This window comes from Copadichromis virginalis, linkage group LG6 (assembly GCF_057382275.1).
Source record: "Copadichromis virginalis isolate Kocher_CV1m ecotype Utaka linkage group LG6, C_Virginalis_male_GT1.1, whole genome shotgun sequence".
In the NCBI taxonomy this organism is placed as follows: Eukaryota; Metazoa; Chordata; class Actinopteri; order Cichliformes; family Cichlidae; genus Copadichromis; species Copadichromis virginalis.
The window spans coordinates 42,259,756-42,283,465 of NC_140623.1; the positions used below are offsets into that span (position 1 = coordinate 42,259,756).

Sequence of the window (23,710 nt, forward strand, 5' to 3'; positions counted from 1 at the left end):
GCAGCAGAGGGCTGACATACAAGGAGGAGACACTGTTTAATCAACTGTGTTTGTGATTCCACTCAGAGAGAGAGGCTGCACCAGAGGATGAAACAACAGCAAACACCTCCAGACTGACACACCGAGCCAAAACCCTGCGCTATGTGCTCCAAACAGATACTGGGCCCGTTCTTCGTACCTCGCTAAGTAAGTTAGCTGGATTTGATTGTTGACGATTTCGCGTGATCCTGGATCGTTCGGTTCTTCGAAGCCCATCCGGGACTTGCTGTCATAGCAACAGAGCCGTAAGCGTAAACCTGCTCGGGAGCAGGTTTACTTTATGTAAACAGGATTAGATCGCGGCCACTCAGGTATGTCCGCTTCATGTATACGAAAGCAACAGCGATATTTTACCACTGTTGTACCATAAATAAATAACATCAATGTAACTAAAGATAATGCAGCACTTGATCCTTTTATTGATGTCACACAGATACATACAGGTCATTTCCTAAAAAAGGGAAATGTACTATTAACATTCTATTACATGTATGTGATTATTACAGATGTAATTCATATTTCAGAGTAGTAATTGTAAATTACTTCGTGTAATCAAGATGAGAGACCACGGCTATAAAAGCGAAGGTGGATTTGGGAAGTCTGTCGCAGTCATATCCTGTCCGTATACGCGAGCCACCCATTGCGGAAGGTGCAAGATTGATAAGGAGAGTCCTCAGAATTCAGCGTATATTGCGGGACAGACAGGATCCTTTAGCTCAGCGACAGTGTGCTCATAGAGAGATATCGATTTTCCCGTGAGGGTATTATTTACTTAACCAACTTGTTGACGAGGGGGTGCAGGACCACCACCTGTCTTTTTTTCCTCTGCCCTTTTCTTGGTTGCTGTTATAAACAAACAAACAGATTATTTCAGGGTCTCTGTCCAAGAGACGAAAAGCAATATAAGTGATGAATATTACCATTCTGTAGAATATTCTTATATTTCACTTTCACTTGTTCCCATGTTCTAGTGGGTCCTGTTGTGGCTCTAATGTGAAAGGGGATATAATATAACATATTATAATATAACATAATGTAATATAATATAATGTAATATAATATTGGATAATATAGTGTGATATGATAAATCTACCCTACCGCCTACTGGTGTTGGCCAGAGGGGCCGATGGCGCGATATGGCAGCCTGGCTTCTGTCAGTCTGCCCCAGGGCAGCTGTGACAGCTACCAGTGTGTGAATGTGAGAGTGACTGAATAGTGGCATTGTAAAACGCTTTGGGTGCCTTGAAGAGCGCTATATAGATCCACTCCATTATTATTATTATTATTAAATTACTTACGAGTTTGATTTGTCAGCAACTTTCTGCCAGCCCTCTCTCCTTGCTTTTGCAGCCTTTGCAGTGTTCCCTTGCGTTTTAATTAAACTCTGAAACTCCTAAAATCCCTCACTCAAGAGTTCTTGCTCTGCTGCCGAAGAATACCGAGCGCGCTCCTTGGACATTTTCGCCGACCAATCAAAGGGTTGCCGATCAATGTTTCTACTATCGATGCGTAGCCCCTGTTGGGCCACCCAGTGATCTCACATTACTTCATCCAGCTATACTAATCGTCAACAACAGGTGTGTTCGGGGAACCGGAATAGCGAGCTCAGAGTTAGCGCGATGATTTGATCTTGGATGTAGTAAGCGACGTACGAAGAACGGCCCCACTGTGTCTTTGTGACGAGGTCGACGACGTGATGGGGAAAGGCACTCAAATAAAATAAGCACTTATAAAGTCTGGAGTTTTAAATCATTACTTCAGATGATTTATCACTAAACAAGAAATGACCGACAGTGGGCAAAATGAAGATAAAACCAGGGCAACGCACGAAAAATAAAAGAAACAGCAGCACAATCTGGGGTCACAGTGCCATGTTGTGATTATGAAGTACGTCATCAGCTGCTCTCACAAAGACAACAAGCCTTTGACTGAAGGAACAAGATACAGGTGGAAGTTTCATGTCAATGCTGTGGCAGGCAGGATGAGGAGCCAAGTGCTGGACTCAAAAACAAAGGAATGAACTAAGAGAGGCAGCTTTATTTTGCTGTTCAAAAACTCAAATGCTAAATGCCAGAAAACTAAACTAGAAACAAGCAACTAAAATTAGGAACCTGGGAAAGTAGAACTAGGTATTACAAGGCACACGGCAGAAACAAGACGGAGGACTTAAATACACAGAGGATGGGAAACGGGAGGGAACACGGCTGGAAGTAATCAGACAAAGTGAGACAGGGAGGAAGCAAAACTGAATACGCTGAACACAGGATACCGAACTATCAAAATAAAACAGGAAATACACAGGCGGACTCAAGACACGTGAGCTTAACACAGTGACCGGGGTCAACGTGAATAACCACGGAGACGGAACTTGGCGTGCACGAGAGACGAGACAGGCTCCACATGGAGGCACAAAGAGGGGAACAGACTAAAAGAAACAAGAAAGTCAAACTAGAAATAAAAATGACTAAACTAAGAAAAACAAGGAAACTAAAACCATGAATAAGATGAAATCACGGTGTAATTTAAACCTGAACATGAGCCATGACAGAAAGTATCTGGATCTGTGCTCAATGATCCAGGTAAGGAAAGCTCAGAAAAGGCACAAGTAATACATCAGGGAACTCAAACAACCACACGGAAGAGACATGGAAAGCTGACCAGGACTCTGTAGGCCACTCCTTCAGTGATGATGTGCATCCTGGCTGGTTTGAGCAGGAAGTCAAGGAGGAAATTTACGTGAAAAGGGAGCATCTACTGCTGAATCGAGGAGGAGGTCTAAGGGTGCATCTGTCACCATCTTACAATGCTGTGATTGCAGCCGTTCCCCAACTCTCTGTGAATGTTACTCATGGCCATTGATCAACGGACATGACAGTTTGCATATCAATGATCATGAAACTAACATCTTGGCTTTTTTTAGGCAGTGAAACTAGTTTCATCATTATGGAGCTGTGCTCTTTATGAGGAAACCTGCAGTCCGCTGAGACTGTTTCCTCCACTGAAAACACTGCATCAGTGAACAGAAGCAACTTTCCTGGGCAGGTGAAACTAACTACAAACAGGTGAGGCAGTCACAAAGGACAAAGTAAAACAGTCGTGAAAAAAAAAAAAAAATGAAACAAACACTAACACAGAAATCACAGAAGACGTGATATCAGAGAGAGTGGAAGCGGCCCTGACAGAAAGATGAGAGCGGGAGGAACAGACAGCAGGACTATCGTGGTCCCGGCACTCCCTCGTCCTCTTCCCCTCCTCCCCTGTTTCTCTTATTCTCCACTTTCTTTTCTCTCAGAAGATGAAGGTTGAGTCAAAATAACAAGAGGACCTGAGTCCCAACTTCTCTTTAAATGTAACTTGTTTTCTGTGTACTGCTGTGCCAATAAATATGCTCCACGATAAAACTAAAAATCACCTCGACTGACCTCGTAAAGATCAACAGTGTAATCTATCATTTCATTTGCTGTTGAGCCTCCAGAGTTTGAGCCTGCTGCAGGGAGCTTCCACCTTTTGACAGAATATAGACTGTTCACATGCTTCAACTCTACAACGAGGGTGGACAGTGCAGGATAGTCACACTACTGGGAAATACAGTATAACAAGTAGAAACACGTCCTCCAAGGTGGTACTTATTAGTGCTGTGTTTTTCTACAGTCCTCCAGGTCACACGATGCGAGCGAGCATCTAAACTGACACAAACTCTCTGGCACAGAAAATACTACACTCTGTTTGTCTTTTTTACTACTGTGGGAGAAGCGGTGCTCTGGAAACCACGTCGCTAACCAGGTTTCATTTACAGAAATCTGACCAGAATGGTTCTTTGCAAGTATTTGAAAATGCAATGCTTGTCTGAGGAAATGTATATGAAACAGCATCTGTGCATTTAATGCAGCATCTAAGAAACTCACAGCTGGCTCCTCTGTACAGCAGAACGTTTCACAGAAACACCCTCCTGTGGGCATGCGAGCCAAAGATAGTAACAGAAAAATATATGTGCTATAAACAAAAGGAATCCTTAGCCTAATGTGACCATATTCTATCTTTTATAGTGTTCTCAGTCAGTGATTAAAAAATACTGATATAATATGCATGTTTTAGACTAGAACAAACACATCTAAAGAGAAATGAAGTTCAGGGAAATCCCACTTGTTAACCTGGATTCTTAGATCCAGAGAGGAGAGTCCGTCCTTAGTGGAATCTTAGATTCAGGAGGAGATCTTAGTCACGGGACATTGGACCAGCTCTTTAAACTTTCAAGGATTTGTCTGCTCAACATGTTCTGGGCACATGAAGGCATCGGGGTACGTTGGATTATACAGTACTGGTCCAATTGCATTGCATTAGGTCAGAGTATTCCCTTTATCACTGAATTGGTCCAAACATTTACTGATCACATTCAGTGACATTCACAACACAGAGTTTGTAGCAGGCTCTAAGGATGGGTTGGTTTTATTGGGCACTGGTCTCCAACATATGATGACATGGTTTGCATCAACATTAGTGGGACGAGAATTACCACCCCTGTCTGAGGCCGTAGTGCTCAATTATAAAAGGGTAGATTTCCCACCCAGAAGTGAGGATGAGTTGCTGTCTTAAGGAGAAGATCTCTAATGTTTTGATTTTACTCCATTATGGACACGGACACCTGGAAACTAGTCCACGTGAACTGAGATGGATGTGTCGTTGGTGCCCAGAAAGTCCAAAATGCCACAGAGGGATGAAGACACCCAAGTGGACCCTCACACTCACCATCTGATCACAAAACTTACATCAGTCAGACCCAAGTGGGCTGTGGAAAGAGACTTCATGTTACCACTGGTAATGACTCTAAGCCAAACAATATAACATCAGAATGTTTTTTGTTTTTATTTCTCCCAGATCCTGACATTCAAAAACTGTTTTATCTGCTCCTCTATCAAACAAAAGGGTTGGGATGAGGTTATCACTGAGTATCAGGTGAAAAAGACTCTAAAATACCTCTAAATGAGACTAACAAACAGACTGATGCAATTAAAGAGTAAGCCGAATGCAACGGCACAGCTTCACTGTATTGTCCACAATCTGTTGGCTGTGACTGAAAGAATTAAATCACAAATTTAAGCAGTGGAAATTTCTGGGCTCATCCTTGGAGACAATGTGAGGATGTCAGACATGGGCGAGGAGCTCGCAGCAGGGCAGAGCTCCTCGGCATCAAAGGGAGTAGGCAGAGGTGGTGCCTCCTGGAGGCCTCCTAGGTGCGGCGTTTCAGGCAGCCAGAACAGAGAGGACACCTGGAGGCGGACCCTGTGGAAGAGCTGGAGGCGGTGGCTGGGGAGAGGGAAGTTTGGCCATGTCTGCTTAGGCAGCTGCTCCTGCCCACTGGACCTGGATAAGTGGTAAAAAATGGATGATGGATGGCGTTTTTGTAGAATGTAACCGACACTCCCCTAATGCTGGTACATGGGTTTCTGCATGGGTTATTCGGGGTTCGTTATTCCATTTTTGTCTTGGGCCAAGTAGCACTGCCAACGACTATTTAATTGATCAAATGAATAAAATCAGTGGTTTGCCCTTGGCAGGTTCAATAAGTAATTAAAATTAAGCTAATGTAGGACTTTATTAGTAGCCTGTCAAGTAGTAATGTGAATTCTTTCTGAGCGGCATACCGTTGGCATTTTAGACCTGTTGAGTGCAGAGAATCACAATTATAAAAGATCGGATACATTTTGAAGAGACCACACTTTAACAAAGGCAGTGCATTTAATTTAATGGTCACAAGATGGTCTATAGCAGTCTGGTGTTGAGAAGAAGAGGACAGAGAGTCTTTGAAAATGCCATGAAAGCATAAATTTGTGCTTCCGTGTGGCGTTCTAGCTCCGTTGTGTCCAGATGCTAATTGTCACAATTACAACAATCAAAGCCGACGTGTTGTAACAGCTTTTTCCTGCACACATGAAAACAGTCAGTTTGTTTTTCACCTCAGAAGCAACCGTGTGGATGCTGAGCACAGAAAAAAGGACATATGGTCCTTGTAGATTTAGTGTCAGTTTTCCGAATGCACGCTTGTTTCTGGAACAGGGAGCAGAGAAAGCAGAGGCCTACTGGAATCCTTGCTATCATCATTTCCCCCCCCCTGCTCTTGCCATCTTGATTGAGTCCACATAGTGCATAGAAACAAATGACTCTGACTCACTGGCTGCATACAGAGCCACTGCAGGAAAATGTTTTCAGAATCTGCTCATTTATCTCAGCCCACGGCACCACTGCCTCCTGGACATGAATTGAGAGGTTGTTTTAAAGTGAAAATCACCACACAAGTTAACAAAGATTTCAAAAACAGGAAGGCACGGAAGAGATTTGAGTACTGCTCCCAGACAGCATGTTATAGCTCCACGGTCACACAGCATTAATATGAACATATAGACCAAAGAGCCACACTGTGTGAGCGATTTGTCTGTATTGGGGCGCTGAGGCAATTGCCAGATAAGTGACAGTGATCAATAAGTATGTTATCAAGTCAAGGATCCACCGTATGAATGGCATTGTTATCTGCCAGGAAAGAACAATATTCTCACTGGGTTATTCTGGGAACAATGACTTGCTCTTTATTGGAAGCTCATGAAAATCTAAGCTGTCAAACTGTCAAAAGCGAGCCAGCTTTCACTAATGTATTTCAAAACTGGCTAACTGCAGTGTACTGCTGCAAGAGAGAGACGGAGGGGAAAAAAGAGCAACTGAGAAAATGAAACCACTGCCAGGATATCGACTGGCACTTAGCAGGAGAAGAAAGCGAGCAAATGAAAAAATTTTATTGCTGCATTGTAAATGAGAGGGAAGCAAACAAATGCATTTTCAATATGAGAGAGGTAAATACAACGGGCAGACCATGATACTCTGAAGGACCTGATGGCAAACCAAAGCAATCACAATTATGGCTGTTTGTAATCAGCATAATGCATCTGGATGCCCCCACGCATCCAGCAGGGGGTGAGCGACACCTACAGGCTTCCGTTTTGATTGATAAGGCCGGACTCACAGTAACTGTGGCAACAGTTGCATTTCATGCATGATGACCAGGTCGATCTTTGTCCTTTAATAGTGTGCTAATGAGCGGACCCAGAGTCGGAGATGACAGACATGGATGAAGAAGAAGAAGAAGAATCATTAAGAATCGCTGGTGGACAGAAAATGACCATTCCTGCCGACTGAAATCATATTAATTCCACAAAGTGCTCACCCTTAGTGCATGTTGGTAGCCGAGGCCATCCGTCACACAGCTCCATTAACATTTTCCTGCTTAAAAATTTCCGCCACAGCTGTAGCAGCCCAAACCGCTGGAACACAGAGTTGGCCGGGCACCAGCCTGTGTGTGAGAAGCACAGAAGTAATATCACAGAAGCGATACCCGAGCTTTTAAAGAAGGGAGGAGCAGAGCAAATTAATTAGAGAAAGAAAGAAGAAACTACTTTGAATGCTACAATGACACACACACACACACACACACTATAGATTTTAATCCAAATTAAAGGCAAAAAGCAGCGTAATGTAGTGGCAGAAATCCTTGTCTATTCCCTTTGTAATTATCCTGTTCTATCCTGCATTAGTGTTGTAAATAATTATATACGGTGACTCCAATTTGGTTCAGTTTGTTATACAAAACACAAATATTCTGCAGCCATTAAACACACATTAAACTAGAGCCAGGTAATTACAGAGGTCTTCTCTGTGATCTTGAAGGAAAACAATGGCTTGTGTATCTGAATCTGCTGAAATATTTATTTGATTAGGATATTTTCAGTCTGTCCAGCCTTCAGCATCTCAACAACGACATAACTTAGCATAAAAAGTATGAACATTTGTTCAATGGTCGATTATTTCTTTGTTGTAACAGAAAAAAAGAACAAGTTTCAGAATACATGTATCAACCAACAGCAGCTACGTAGTTGTAAGTGAATATGCTGTTGGAATTTCAATGATATTGAGGTTGTGGCTGACTGCAGCATTAGAAGCATTAGCCTTCTGGGGACAGACACTGCCACCCTCCCTCCACATCAAGTGACATCCAGCTGGGACATGATGCCTCTCAAACGGCAGCCTCGGATGCCGGTGGATACGGGAAGCATGAGGGACGATTCGCCACCAGGCTACATTGTCAAGTAGCTTAAATCATAAGCCACACGTGTTAAAGCCGCGGTGCTTCTTCAAGCTGTCATATTTTACTGGCGTGATTATTCAGACATGTATTGCATGTGTAATGTCAAATACTCCAGGGAGCTTGGCCACAGCTTGGATGCGAGTAGCTAGAAGAAATAGGTTGTACCAACCCTCTCTCCCACAAACTGTTTCTAGGAGACAAGAATTATTTTTCCAGCAATGTTCAGGTCCAGTATAATCAACGACCTTCTTTCTGAAATGAAGTACCGCATTCATGATCTGTATCTGAGTCCATTTGTAGTGCTCGAGTTAGTTTGATGTTGAGTAACCGCTCCTCATTTGTAAGGATGAAATGAACAACCTTGAGCTCTGTGCATGAGAGACACTTACGAGCTGAAAGTCACAGAAAGTCTTTGCCCATCACGAAACCAGAGAGAGGTAAAACAAAAATGGGTCGGCCAGTTTTCCATGAAACGAGTTTTTCTGTTTTAATATAGTCGCTTAGAAGCAAAATAATTTTGCCAACATGCTGCAAAACTCTTGTTTGAAGAGTTCTACAAAGTGCTCCACCCATAAACATTAAAAATAGTACCTGATTTAAATTTTGGGCGGTGTCCCCTTTGTCTGTTGGCTTCGGACTTCCAGCTGTTATAAGATTACTGTGACGTCCCGTTCAGTGCACTTGGGCTTGAGACGATCCGCTGCACATTTTAGATGCCCAAGTGCGTCAAAACTTCACTTTGGAGTGGAGGACTTGGTGGCAACTGTCATATAAATGCTGCCTTCTTGTTATTTATGAGCCATATAGTTGTGCAATTTATCTTGGATGTGATTGGTCAAAGTCTACAGTGAAGGAAACCTCCATTTCTCTTCAGATCCCTTTGTTTCCCAGGTGATGTTTGCAGCCACGGTCCAAGATCTACAGAATAAATGTGTCAGAGGAATCTTACATCTTCTAGATTGATCTGGTTCTGTGACTTTTCCCATCTGAAGTTTGAATCAGTTATCTGATATGTTGTGATACCTCTTAAAGCCACATGAGAATGCCCCTATAGCAACACAGTCCAGTGCAGTTATTATGCAAAACGCTAAATAATTAAAGTCTGCCATCGTCTGCTCAGCAGGTAGTGTACAGAGTTAATGAATAGCTGCTGAATGTAATGAAGCATTTAGTGGCTGAATTGGCAGAAATAGTAGACAGAAACACACACACACACACACACACACACACACACACACACACACACCTAAACAGCAGGTGTCCAGAAACTTGATTCAAACTAAATGACAGAGAGAAAGTCCAGTTATTGCATTAATCTGCAGTGCAGTGAAGTCCACTGCACATCTTAAAAATGTCGATATGGAGTTGGCCTACGCATTACTGACTGTTCACGTCACTTGAAAGACATAGCATAAAGCATTTTAGCATTTTCTTACAGATTTGCAAAAACGAATTGGAATTCATGAGTTTATTCCCTTCATCACAGGACTGGCGCTTTGTCTGCATAAGCACCGTTTTGCAATGATGTAAAAGATTTTACATATAAATGGTGAGAGGTGTGTTTACAAATAGTTTTTCATTTTCACTGTTTCCACTGTTGTCCTTCACAGCCAAACAGGCCATTCTTAAGTTAGCGTGAAAGGAAATTTAATCCTGAAGAAAGCACCCGTCCGCCTACAGCGCTGCATGGACTAATAACCACTGATTTATTTTCCCTGTGCAGTTTTTCTGTCTCTCCTCTTGTGAATTAATGATGAACCTCAAACCATCAAATGCAAGTGATCAAAAGAGGACGCAGAACATTTAAGCCTTAAAATACTCGTGCGTGTGTTTATTAATGTGTGTATTATAGCCTCTGTTTGATGCCATGAAAGTTCATAGAGAATAAGATATGAAAACATTCAAATGCAAACAATTTTTATTTGATGTCATAATCATCATCATGTATGACAGATAGATGAAAGAAGCAATGCCACTGATGTTGATGTGTTTCTAATGCGTAACCACTGCATCAGCTGCTGTACTGACAGACTCAAGGTGCCTGTTTTTTTACTACAACATTAACAACACTCACTATTCACTTAATGTACAGAACTCACCTGCTTGCTGCTTCTACTGCACATTCACCTAATGTATATACTATATATATAATGTTCTTCCTCTACCCCCCCCCCCCCCCCCCCCCCCCATTTTTGCACATGTCGAGGAGCGTGTCAGGTTATACTTGTATAACTATGCATGTGACAAATAAATAAATAAATAAAGTACTCTTCATAATGTTAGAACTGGATGACAATGCCTGGTGTAACCTGTGTGTTCATGATGTACGTGGTGTAAGTGCTATTGTTTTTTTTATATTTATGATTTTCATCCATGTCTCCTGAAGTATTACGTGTGGACAAGATAAAACCTGATCTCATTAGCTATGCCAGGTCAGAAATGAACATGGAGCAGTGTCTTTTTTTAAACGCCACATTTGTGCTCCAGTTTTCTATTTTCAGCCAGATCACAACAACAGTTGCCTCAAGGTGCTTACTCTCAGTTCTTTTAGCATGCACATATGGGATTTTGGGACAGGGATATACCATCATCTGTGAACAGATCAGTATCCTTCACTGCCTTCTAATCTACACTGGAGCAAATGTAAAAGGTAAAGTTCAAAGTGGTCCCACAAAGGAGCATGAGGAGCTGTAACCTCCAAGCTGGAAGGAGTGGCACAACATAAAAGGCATGTCTCCAGAATATTGCAGTCCTAGGAACAGCTAGGATACTGTGCAGAACCCTCAAACTCTCCGAAGCCTCCGAATTTGAGTACCCAGCTTGAGGGACAAACAGATACAAACCCCTGGGCACCATGAGGCTCAGTGAGGAAGAGGGAGGGCATCCATACTGTATCAAGTTCTTTGTCTTCAGCTGCCTGAAGATTCTTGGAGTATCCATGGAGTATCACGACGATGCCCCCCTGAGATGAGCTACTCCAAGAATCTCCAGGCAGCTGAAGACAAAGAGCAGCAGGAGGATGAACTATAATGAACTACCATGTAAGAACAAGCCCCTGTGTGGTATGTATGTAGTGGCTGACATGAAGAATTCCTACCTGTGGCTAGAAAAGGACAGCACAGCGGCTCTGATCACGATAGTACAAGAACACGCTCTGAGCACCAGATCCACGGACGATCTGATTTCCTCGTGTCAGCGTTGTTCCCACATCATCATAATTAATGTTGTTCCAGGTTCAACATTGCAAGTGACCAATCACCTTCTTGTGACGTCATTCCTTTGCGACTTCGAAATACCCGCCTTCGAGTATTTCGAAATACAAGTGAAGAAGCGAGAAACCGCCGCCTGTCCGCCGAATTTGAAGTCAATTTAGGATACTTTTCTTTAATAAACGGTAAGCATTATACATATGTTCCTCACTTGGCTTGCTGTTTGTTTGCTAGCGATAGGCTACTTGACGACAGCATTAGCTAACCAGTGTTCTCTAGACCAGCGTTCCCCAACTTTTTGGGTGTTTCGTGGCCCGGGGGTTGGGTCAGGCAAAATTGCAGTAGCTTCCCTGATCATTTTACAAACATAAGTGAAGAGAATCTGGACTAAAAGGCCTAGACTTATGGTTGTGTGCTGAATCTATGAATCAAACTATCACCTGGAAACATAATTAACTGGTCCATAGCTGTGAAACTGGACATGAGTTCTTGATTCTATGGAGATTAACAGTAATCCAGAAATTTACAAATTTGTCCTGGTACATCGCGTAAATGTTGTCCCTGGGACATCGCGTAAATGTTGTCCCTGGGACATCGCGTAAATGTTGTCCCTGGGACATCGCGTAGATGTTGTCCCTGGGACATCGCGTAAATGTTGTCCCTGGGACATCGCGTAGATGTTGTCCCTGGGACATCGCGTAAATGTTGTCCCTGGGACATCGCGTAAATGTTGTCCCTGGGACATCGCGTAAATGTTGTCCCTGGGACATCGCGTAGATGTTGTCCCTGGGACATCGCGTAAATGTTGTCCCTGGGACATCGCGTAAATGTTGTCCCTGAGACATCGTGTAGATGTTGTCCCTGGGACATCGCGTAGATGTTGTCCCTGGGACATCGCGTAGATGTTGTCCCTGGGACATCGCGTAGATGTTGTCCCTGGGACATCGCGTAAATGTTGTCCCTGGGACATCGTGTAGATGTTGTCCCTGGGACATCATGTTAAAGTTGCCAGAGACATACCATATGAAAGTTTAGCTTCTTTTAGCCCCTGTTTGTTTTATATTATTTTATATATATATATTTTTTAATATTATATTTAATATTTACATTGTATTGCAAAAAACCCCAAAACAAGTTAAAATGAATTAATTATTATTGACTAATTAAACCTTCGTTATTTTTCCACCAGAAATGGACGACATAATTAGAAGAAGTGTTCTGAATGACGAAAAAAAAAGAACTGGAAAAGATACACAACTTTGTGTGCATGTGTCACAATGCCAGGAGGACCCATTCAGTGTTGTGTTAGAAAAATTGAACTCATTAACCCTTCATGGACATTATAAATGTTTAAATGTTGCCTCAGGTAAAGACAGGAAAAGAGACTATTACAAATTCAACTGCATCAGAGCTGGGGAAAAAAGTCGAAACAGCTACAGAGCAGTGGGCTGTAAGGCCTATGTTTCATTTAAAGTACTCAAATGTTGGAAAGACCACACAGTCATCGTGCAGCGTACATATGATAAGCATGATGGGCATGATCCTTCGGACCCAAAAGACGCACATTTCAACAATATTTCCAGTGATTTGAGGAGGAAGATTGAGGAACTGCTTTCCCTTGGAACTAAGCCAGCCATCATACTAACCGAATGTCATAAATGGGCCAAAGAACATGGACACAGAGATCTTCACAACAGAGAGCATTTTGTCACACCACGTGACATTGACAGTGTTAGAACCTGCATGATGAGGAAGAAGCACTTTAACTGTGGAGACAGTCAAAGTGTACATACCTTACTTAATGGAAAACATCAAGAACATGTTCTCTTCTATCAACCATACACATCTGACCAAGAACTAATGATTGTTTTGCAGACACCTGTAATGAAATCAAACATGGAGAACTATGCAAAACAGTTAGTATTTGTTGACACCACGCACTGCGTTAACCAGTATTCATTTCCCTTATTCACACTTGTTGTAAGAGATGATCATGGGCATGGAGTCCCTGTGGCCTATGCTATTGTCAGCAACGAAAGTCAGAAAACCCTGGAAACTGTTCTTGGAATAGTTTGTGAGCATTTCCCAACTTCCCCGAGGTAAATAATACATTGACAGCTATTAATTTTGAAATAATTCCTTTTCAAAAAAGTTATAACATGCCAGAATCTAATGCTATAGCTGCAGCATGGGCTGCAAAAAACTTTCCTTTCCAGTTGTTAAAGTTATTCCTATAGGCTGTATGCAGTATTTTATATATCTACTTGTGAGTTGAAATGTTTAATTTGGCATTGAAGTGGTGCTTTGAGATAGCAAAAACATTTTCATACTGTTTAATCTCATTTAGTGTTTTCTTTTTTTCTGTAGAGCATTTATGGTTGACAAAGACTTTGCGGAAATAAATGCTTTGCAGAAGGTTTTTCCAGAGTCAGCTATCCTTCTATGCTGGTACCATGTCTTGCAGGTAAACCACATTGTTTTCTTTTCACGTTGTCTAAGATGCACCTGAAACACATTTTTACAACAGGGTCCTGTTGTTATGATTTGCCTCATTGTGATATTCACCTACTCAGGTTAATGAATATAAAGGGATAAAATGTTGAGTGACTATGTCCATCCATTTAAGACCACAGTGCACTCATCTTCTGGTGGCTGCTTCCCAAAGCTCTTTTTGACATTTAAAAATATGTTTGCCTGGTTGATTTCTGTAATGCACAGGTCCTCTTGTCCAGTGAGTGACAAAGTTATTTTTGGACGTCAGCTTTCTTTTATGCTTTTTGTACAGCTGCTCCTCTGTCTCTCTCTCCAGATTAACTTTTTTTCTCTTACATTCACAGGCTGTTAATCGATGGCTTTCAAAATCAGAGTCCGGGGTCCATGGGCTTTCTAACACCCAAAAGAGAAATGAAATCATTTCTTTCTTTTGTAAGCTGAAAGCTTGCACATCTGTAAGTGTAATTTGTCTATTTCACATTTTGATTTCTTGATTACACTAAGAGCATAATAACTTTCAGTTGCTAAAAAAAGTTACAGAGAGATACAAAATAGATTTTTGAAACAATTTCTAAAACTGGCTTCTTATCTTGCTTATCAAAACAAGTACTTAAGCTGTGCAGAACATCATTGTGTCACCCACTGTGCAGTAGAACTTGTGAGTGGGATTCTTTCACAGACAGATGCTGAAACCAAATATGCTTATAGGTTTAGTGTTCCTTCTTAGCCATTGTAAGGGAAGAAATAATTGCTTCTTAATACAAAAACACGACATATTATTAATAACTTAAAATTCTTAATGTTATTCAATAAAAGGAAAAGGGCTTCAATACATAATATTAAAGATTTCAATAGGTCTGTTAAATGGATTGAAATATATTCTGTTGCATCCAATTCTCTTAGGAGGACGACTTTAAAGCCACATCAGCAGAGTTCTGCCAGACATTTAAGCAATACCCTTTGGTGTGCCAGTATTTTCAGAAGCACTGGGAAGGCATTGGCCACATGTGGTGTGACTACGGCCGTCGCTTCAGTCACGCTCGTTCTGAAACAAACAATGTGATTGAAAGGTATGATTTATTATTTTGATCTCATTCGATTGTATTACTGAAATAAAGATATTATGCTTTAATCCAAGAGGCTAAACTGAGTAGGTTCGTCATGTCATTGCCAGAACAGGTTTTAGGCAAATCCTTTAAATTCTAGCAGCGTTTTTTATGTTATCACAACAAAAAACAGAGTAGGTGGATTTGCCTAAATCAGCTAAACCGGCACAGAGCATTCCTTTATAAAAGACGTGTGCAATAGGTATTCCAATTTTTAAAAAATAATACAGTCTTGATTAAAACTTTAAATTCCTTCAATTACAGTTACTAATCATTTCAAATAACTGTTTTTCAGATTTTTCCACCGCCTGAAATACCAGTTTTTATCTGGCTACAAGAATAGGCGTCTGGATGATCTGATTGAAGTGCTCCTAGGGAAGGCCGACGACTACTTCTCAGTCATAAAAACCCTGCAAGATGTGGGCCGCATGAAAAACAGGTTTGCTGACACCTTGTCTCAAGTTTCAGACTCTGCTTCAAGACTGATGGAAAGTGGTTGGGCTCTTAAAATTACAGTCAAGAACAGCCATGGAGTTAATGCATATCAAGTCCCATCTGAGTCAAGAGAAGACATGGTGTATGATGTCTGCCCTGTTGAGTCCTACTGCAACTGTACATATGGCTTACGAGGACTTCTTTGCAAGCATCTAGTGTTACTTGCAAAATTAGCAGAGGCTGACAATGACATCTATCCAAACATGGAAACAAACATTTCTACCTTGGCAAGAATTGCAGTGAAAGAAAGGCATTACTTTGTACACTGTGAGGACTTGAAAGTGATAAAAATGCCAAGTTTGTTTGGAAATCTGTGTTTTTTTGCATCGGCTGAAACACTTCAGTGCACTTGTTGTACGTTCTCTCACTATAACACATGTGCTTGCCTGAAGGTGGCTTGTAGCCATTTTAAACAAATGAAAAACTCTCTGAAAAGTCCTCTATCAACTTTGAATGACACTCCTGTAGTTGAAAGCACAGACAAAAAATGCACAGAAGATGCAGTTGGAAAACTAAATGCTGTTTTAGACACAGTTAAACAGTGGGCATTCATTCCAGAGAGTATTACTGCAATGATAGATGAACTGCATACAAATGTCTTAAAAACAAAACAAGTAGGCAAAAGTATATGCCAGTACGAAATAAAGACGACAGATAATGCACGCAAAATTAGGCCATTGTATTCTAGCAAGAAACGTTCGGCCAGCATCGACATTCCAACAGTCTGTGAAAATGAATGTGAACAGTCGATAACCACTGAAAGAGAGACATCCTCTGGAGAAAATGAAAACCTTTTGGAATACAAAACAAAAAAGAGAAGAGTTAAAGCTAAGTATATGCACAAGTAGACTTTTGTGTGACATTTCAAAGGGACTGCATCCATTACTTCTGTTTATTGAAACCTAAAGCTGAATAGCTGTCTTAACTTTCTGCCAAGGAACAGATGAAAAGAAATTGTTTGCTCTCTCAAGCAGTTGTTATTTATGTGTGTTATTCATTACTTTGGCTTGGTTGCTGTTTTTGATACAAATTCATCTGTGCCCATTGTAATATTTTCACATGTTACTATTTTTATATTGCTATGCATTATAAATAAAGGATTACTTATTACTATTAAAGGTCTGCATTTGTAATTGTTGGTATTATTTATAAAATATGCGCTCTTAAGTTTTTTGCTCCATAAAACGATACCTGTCACTTTTTGGACATGGTAAATGACCTGCATTTGTATATGTTTACACTGTTATTTTTATTTCCAACTCCTCCTCATCTATTAATTAAATTGTTTTCTGACCTTCCTAACTGTTTCCGACCTGTCTTCCCAATGTGATGTTTAAGCAATATATGTATGGTCAGAAGGGGGTGAAATTTTCATTGCAGTTGTACGTGTAACATTGCATGTGATAATAAAAGGCTTGATTGGTTGATTATTCAACATGAGTTGACATTTACCTGACATTGTGAAGGAGTCACAGTTTCTGTAAGGGTGTAAGAACATAACATGTGGATTTGTTACACTTCTTTTTCACAAGTTAATAACAATCAATAATTTTCATTCCATTATTTACAAGCTATCACACGATGTCCCAGGGACAACATCTACGCGATGTCCCAGGGACAACATCTACGCGATGTCTCAGGGACAACATTTACGCGATGTCCCAGGGACAACATTTACGCGATGTACCAGGACAAATTTGTAAATTTCTGGATTACTGTTAATCTCCATAGAATCAAGAACTCATGTCCAGTTTCACAGCTATGGACCAGTTAATTATGTTTCCAGGTGATAGTTTGATTCATAGATTCAGCACACAACCATAAGTCTAGGCCTTTTAGTCCAGATTCTCTTCACTTATGTTTGTAAAATGATCAGGGAAGCTACTGCAATAGCTAGGTTTCATTTGACGTAGACGTGACGTCGACGTAAAGCGTGAAATTTGACTGGCGGTCGGAAGTGAAAAAGATAAGCGCAAAATCACAGACAGACAGTACGCAAAATGCCTATGTCCTGTTGTGTTTGCCTGACCCAACCCCCGGGCCACGAAACACCCAAAAAGTTGGGGGAACGCTGGTCTAGAGAACACTGGTTAGCTAATGCTGTCGTCAAGTAGCCTATCGCTAGCAAACAAACAGCAAGCCAAGTGAGGAACATATGTATAATGCTTACCGTTTATTAAAGGAAAGTATCCTAAATTGACTTCAAATTCGGCGGACAGGCGGCGGTTTTTCGCTTCTTCACTTGTATTTCGAAATAATCGAAGGCGGGTATTTCGAAGTCGCAAAGGAATGACGTCACAAGAAGGTGATTGGTCACTTGCAATGTTGAACCTGGAACAACATTAATTATGATGATGTGGGAACAATGCTGACACGAGGAAATCAGATCGTCCCAGATCCACAGAGGCAGGAATCTCCACAGCCAACAAGACCAGACTGTTGCAGAGACGTGAGATGCATGCTGGAACAGCGTCCACAGATAGACGCAACCAAATGACTGAGAGAATGTGTAGCAGGGGCAAGCCATTCATTTTGAATGGGGACACATAAGTAACTGGTTCTGTTGTTGCTCAATACTCATAACCTCTGTCTCTCTTCCACAGCATGTCTTTATCCTGTCTTCCTTCTCTCACCCCAACCAATCACAGCAGATGGCCCCGCCCCTCCCTGAGCCTGGTTCTGCCGGAGGTTTCTTCCTGTTAAAAGGGAGTTTTTCCTTCCCACTGTCACCAAAGTGCTGCTCATAGGGGGTCATATGATTGTTGTATTATTGTAGGGTCTACATTACAATATAAAGCGCCTTGAGGCGACTGTTGTTGTGATTTGGTGCTGTATAAATAAAATGTAACTGAATTCAATATTGATTTTCTCTCTTTAGAAACTGCTACTGCTAAAAGTAGATGTTAATGAAAATGAAATGATGAAAATGTGAAATGGGTATCGTAAAAACTCTCACTATTTAATCAACATTCCACAACATGTACTATTTCATCCCAAACCTCTCTAAGTATGAAGTTACCTCTGTGAATTTGTTGCTGTTGTTTTACTGAGTGCATTTTCTCCAGCACATTTGTAATCTCACGCTCTTCCGTTATGCCAGGTACAAAGATGAGAAACATCAAATGTCCAGAGCCAAGAGGAAGAGGTCAGAATCATCTCCTTTGTTTTTCAGCTGAAACTCCTGATTTTCTTACAGCGTCCTCAGTCCGCCTTGTTACGGTTCACCTGGAGAGGGGTACATTCTCAAATCCAGAGTCCATCAAATACTCTTTAATAACTCCCCATCAGAGAATGGCTTACTGTGATCGCTATTTTGTGGGAAATTACAAAGCTGTTGCTGACTGCTCCATCCCTGGATGTGGAAAGCTTGGTGAAAACTCGTTATTTTTGCAGTTTCACTAGCAATGCTTCCGATGTCCATTCCTACCCTGCATCAGTCAAGTTCTTGTATTTCTCTGTGTGCTTAGTCTGGTGATGGTGATTTAAATTGTGATCCTTATGCACAGTAATCTAATCCACAAACTGAAGACACGGCTGACTTCATTAAAATATGTAAAAGTCCAGCTCTTGTTATAAACTCTCGCAAATTTGAGTCTCACATGAATGTCTGTTCCAGTGCATTTACACTGAAGTTGCATTTGCTTGCACTCAAGTACTTTGTCTACATTAAACCGACAAAGCTGTTTTATGATTCCCACAAAATAACAAAAAAACAGGGAGTTTGTCAAAGAGTAGTTGGTGGAGATTTGAATATTTGTGGAATTCTGAAAATCTTGAACAACATTTGGTACGACCGATTTTATTCTTAGTCCATTTTCACTCTCTTAGGCAGCTTTCTTGTCATGTGATCTCCAGGCTTCCTGAAGGACATTCAAAGCTTTTCTTTTGATATTTGCTGCCTTCTCTTTCCTTCTCTGTCTGCATGATCACTCTGCTCCAATAATATTGAAGTCCGAGCTCTGTGGAGGCCAATCCATTACTGATGCTGTTCCACTGTGTGCATTTTTACCCAAATATCCTTTCACCACGCTGGCAGTATCATTGGGATCATTGTTATGCTGAAAGATGAAACCGCTGCGATGCTTTACAAACGGCATTAGATGGTCAATTAAAAGATGAAGGTACTTTCCTGTGTTCACAGGCTGAAATGCAACTCTTAACCATGAAACAGCCTCCGCCATCAAACCTCACAAGCTTCTAGTTAGAGGTTAGGATTGGGGTACTAAGGAGGACTGATGATAACTATATTGCGCTGCTGCGTATTTCTTATACGATTTAACATTTCTAAATTTATTTCCCCATTTTATGGTAGCTTATTTTTCTCTCTTGCTTCTGGCTTTATCTATGTTTTTCCCATCTTCTTTGCACATCTTTTCCACGCAGGTGTAATTCTGGCATCCTTTCCATTGCTAATTGTCAGAGGTGTGGACTCGAGTCACATGACTTGGACTCGAGTCAGACTCGAGTCATTAATTTTATGACTTTAGACTTGACTTGAAAAAATGTTCTAAGACTTGTGACTTGACTTGGACTTTTACACCAATGACTTGGGACTTGAATTGGACTTGAACCGGTTTACTTGAAAAGACTTGATATTTTACCCCAAATATAAAATTTAACATGCATATTATATAGAGATTGAAAATGTGACGTCATTCACGGGTAGAACCGCAAAGGATTCTGGGAACTCGTGGCAAGCGGTACTAGGCGCACGCAGGCTTTCAATTAAAATCAGTCACACAGCGATAAAAAGAAACACAAAAATGTCAAGAAGCTGTTGTATTATTAACTGCAATAGCCGGTCGCATGACAGCCACGGGAAGCCGACGGGTAAAGAGATCGGTTGTTATCGGATTACGTCGTTGAAGAGAAATTGTTCGAGCCATGTTTCCGAAGTAACAAAGACGCGACGGATGGCCTGGATTGCAGCCATTCAAAGAGCAAATACAACGTCCCAGAACACTCCAGCTCACAGGTTAGTCTGCTCCAAGCATTTCCACAAAGGTCAGTCTGCTGTTGTAGTTAATGCGTCATTTTCTTAACATAATTGGTGATATAGGTTACAAGTAAGTCTGGCGCTGAACAGAAATTGTCGCGCTATGCTCCTTTATTTATTGTGCATAAATAGTGAATTGTCCTGACACAATATTGCGTTTCGCCTCTGTTATTATGGTACATTGACAAAAACATATACTTTTATTCACAGGATAAAACAGGTTTTTTGTATCACTAATTGCCCAGTACGATTACAGCATACAGTATTATTGTCACTGCTACATTTCTGTGATGCTACCAGAAATTATTTCCACTACTAATTAATTACCGTTGAGCTCAAAGGTCCTGTTAATAAACGGTTAACGAATGTGTATTTATGACGACGATTTGTGAGACTGGTAAACTTATGATACGTACGATGGTCTTCCGTTCTACACGGTGCATTTCAAGGTCCTGCACCCATCCGTCGGTAAACTGTACCTGGGCTTGTTGCAGTGACCGGAAGTTACTAAACTTCATGAGTGTATGCACTCACTCCAAGAACCGTATGATTATAAATATGCATATAAATATGCTAAGATGAGATAGCTGACTTCATCTAACTAGCAAATGTTGTCCAGGCTACGTTGGTGATACAGTTTTTTTAATGTGTATGATATTTTTGTCATGCGATTTTTAAAGCCGGTCCTACAAGCGCATCCAAGAATAACATGCAGCGTATCTCAGAACTGTCGGTGAAAATTATTCTTGGAGCTAGGTTTAATTGAGCTGCATTTTAAAGAGGTGCAATTTCACAATTTGTGTATATTTTCTAAGTTCACTATTTTGTATGTGTTGAGAAAAACACAGATTTTAAAATTACATGGTCTAATATTTACATTTAGCATAACTGCAACATTATTTTTTCGTTTTTTTTTTTTAAAGACTCGAAAGGACTTGAAATTCAAAGTTTCAGACTTGTGACTTGACTCGGACTTTTACACCAGTGACTTGAGACTCGACTCTGACTTGCCTGACATTACTTGAGACTTGACTTGTGACTTGAGGATAAAGACTTGAGACTTACTTGAGACTTGCAAAACAATGACTTGGTCCCACCTCTGCTAATTGTATTCATTGGGTACCTGTGCGCTGCCGGACCCCCGAATTACCCCAAAGGTATGAATAACGTATCCATCTATTATAAATTGGAAAGCACACCTAGCAGGAATTCAATTTCAAATCTTTACTCTGTACTGTGGGAGAAAACTTTACCCCAGCAGCACGCATGCATCATATTTCTTCCACAGAGCTGCAGCAATAAACAGCACTGCGTTGAGAATCTGGAGAGTAGCTCGGGCTGTTTAACTTAATGGGATTTGGTGGCAATAGGAATGTCTGCTCAGCAGCTCTGACTGATGGTGTCATCTCAGACGAGCCAGTCAGTTAAGTCAGTGCTGGGCTAAAAATAAGTAACTATTCAAAACCAGTCATAAACTGCACAGCACAGCAGTATAGTGCAGTACTGAATCAGTTACATCACTTAAACTGCAGTTTGTTGTGTTGATTTCCTACTTTGGTCGTAATAAAACTGCACAAAGGCATCCTCGACCATTCATACCAAGTGTAATCCAGCGTGCTGAGAGAGGATCGAGTGAGATGGAGTTTGTGTCCTTTGCATCCAGGCTCAATAAAGAGAAACATGATGAAGGACAGCACAGTGTGTGTGTGTGTGTGTGTGTGTGTGTGTGTGTGTGTGTGTGTGTGTGTTTGTTTGGCGGAATAAGGGGATGATAGGGCATCGTGTTCAATTTCTGCTATCTTTCTCTTTATTATTTTTCAAGAGGTAGCCAGAATAAGGCTCCACTCCGACACCTATTGCAACCGGCAAACTGTCAACTGGTTCGTGTCGATACAGGGATTTCATATTCTACTTTCCACCCACACTTGCATGCTCACTCACAAACTAGCAGTCGGCCTTGTGTCCTTATGTGCAACTGCTTTTTCTTCTAACGTTCTCACTGTGTATCCCACGTTTTCTGATCCTCGTTGACTGCATCAGCTCAGCAGTTCTCCCCGCACAGCCAAAAGTATCGTGGCAACAAATCTTGTGGCCTAATCTCACCTGGGCTCATATTAGAGCGGTCGCCGCTTATGTTTTCCAATCCCATCACCAAACACTCGTATGATTAAATTACTGAAGCAAATCGGCCAAGGCGGCGAGGATGGGTGGGCCCTCATTTCGGTTGCATTGTGCACCTAACTCCAGGGAGCTGGATTACTAGACAAAATTTGTCAATATCAATGTGCTTTGGATGGTGGGCAGAGGAAAATAAAAACTGACAAACAGAACAATAATTTTGGCAAAAGTAGATATAGTGGCATTGATGCAATCTGCTGCAAGTCTGGCAACGGCGTGTGCAAAGCTCTGAGCAAAGCTGGGCAAAGCTGCACGGGCTATATCAAGCTGTGCATGTGAAATGATAGTGGAGAAGGGTTCAGACCTGGACGAACACAGACATGACATTATAGGGATAAGATGGAAAAAATAGTTGTTGTACAATGAAAGTCGCAGCTTAAAGCCTGACTTTCCAAACAAAGTTAGGTTGCCATGTAAATCCCAACGGGACACTGACCCCGCCTCACCTTCTAGGAGCAGCTTCAGGGAAAAAACTATCGATTCCTGTTTTAAGGCCAGCGCCTCAGTCAAGGCCAAATGACAAAATCATTTCTTATATATTTTCCTTATTGATTACTCTGTGGCTGTGAAGCTGATCTAATCAATATTTTTATATTTAAAATTGATCAAATAACAATGTGTGATGCCAGACGGCTCACTTGCAGTGTCAAAACTACAGCATTGGCCACCAAACTGTTTCCCTCGGCTCCAACAAGAAGAGCACAAAGTAAAAGGAAAATGAACACAAACTGACGCAAAACTCAAAACTAACAGGAAGAGAGAGAAGAAGCACAGAAAGCAGAGATTTGTATAATAGCTGCACAAAAGTGGCTCCAAATGGAAGAAAAGATCAAATAAGATTAAAAATAAATACAAACTGGGGCAAAATAAGTAACAGAAACGTAAACATATCACAAAATGAACTGGGAAAAGAAAGAAAAGAAGTGAAACAAATTAACAAGAACTCGTGTGGCATCCTTTGATTTCAGTCTGTCACATCCTGCCTCGCTCGTCTAGTCGGGCTTGAAGTTTCACAAAAGGACATCACTAATCAATGGGTGGCATCACGGTGGCTACATCCATC

At 41.2% G+C, this 23,710-nt stretch overlaps 1 protein-coding gene across 2 annotated transcripts; it reads left to right on the forward strand.

The window, feature by feature from the left end:
• Positions 1 to 12,541: 12,541 nt before the first annotated feature.
• LOC146708553 (uncharacterized) lies at positions 12,542 to 16,606 on the forward strand. Of its 2 annotated transcripts, XM_085460497.1 has the most exons (5): positions 12,542 to 13,478; positions 13,747 to 13,843; positions 14,217 to 14,327; positions 14,776 to 14,942; positions 15,274 to 16,606. In XM_085460497.1, exons 1-5 carry the CDS (start codon positions 12,571 to 12,573, stop codon positions 16,319 to 16,321), a joined length of 2,331 nt encoding a protein of 776 aa, XP_085316623.1. In that variant the 5' UTR covers positions 12,542 to 12,570; the 3' UTR covers positions 16,322 to 16,606. The 2 variants fall into 2 exon arrangements, with proteins under 2 accessions (XP_085316623.1, XP_085316624.1); XM_085460498.1 differs by having other exon boundaries at positions 13,413 to 13,843.
• Positions 16,607 to 23,710: the final 7,104 nt, after the last annotated feature.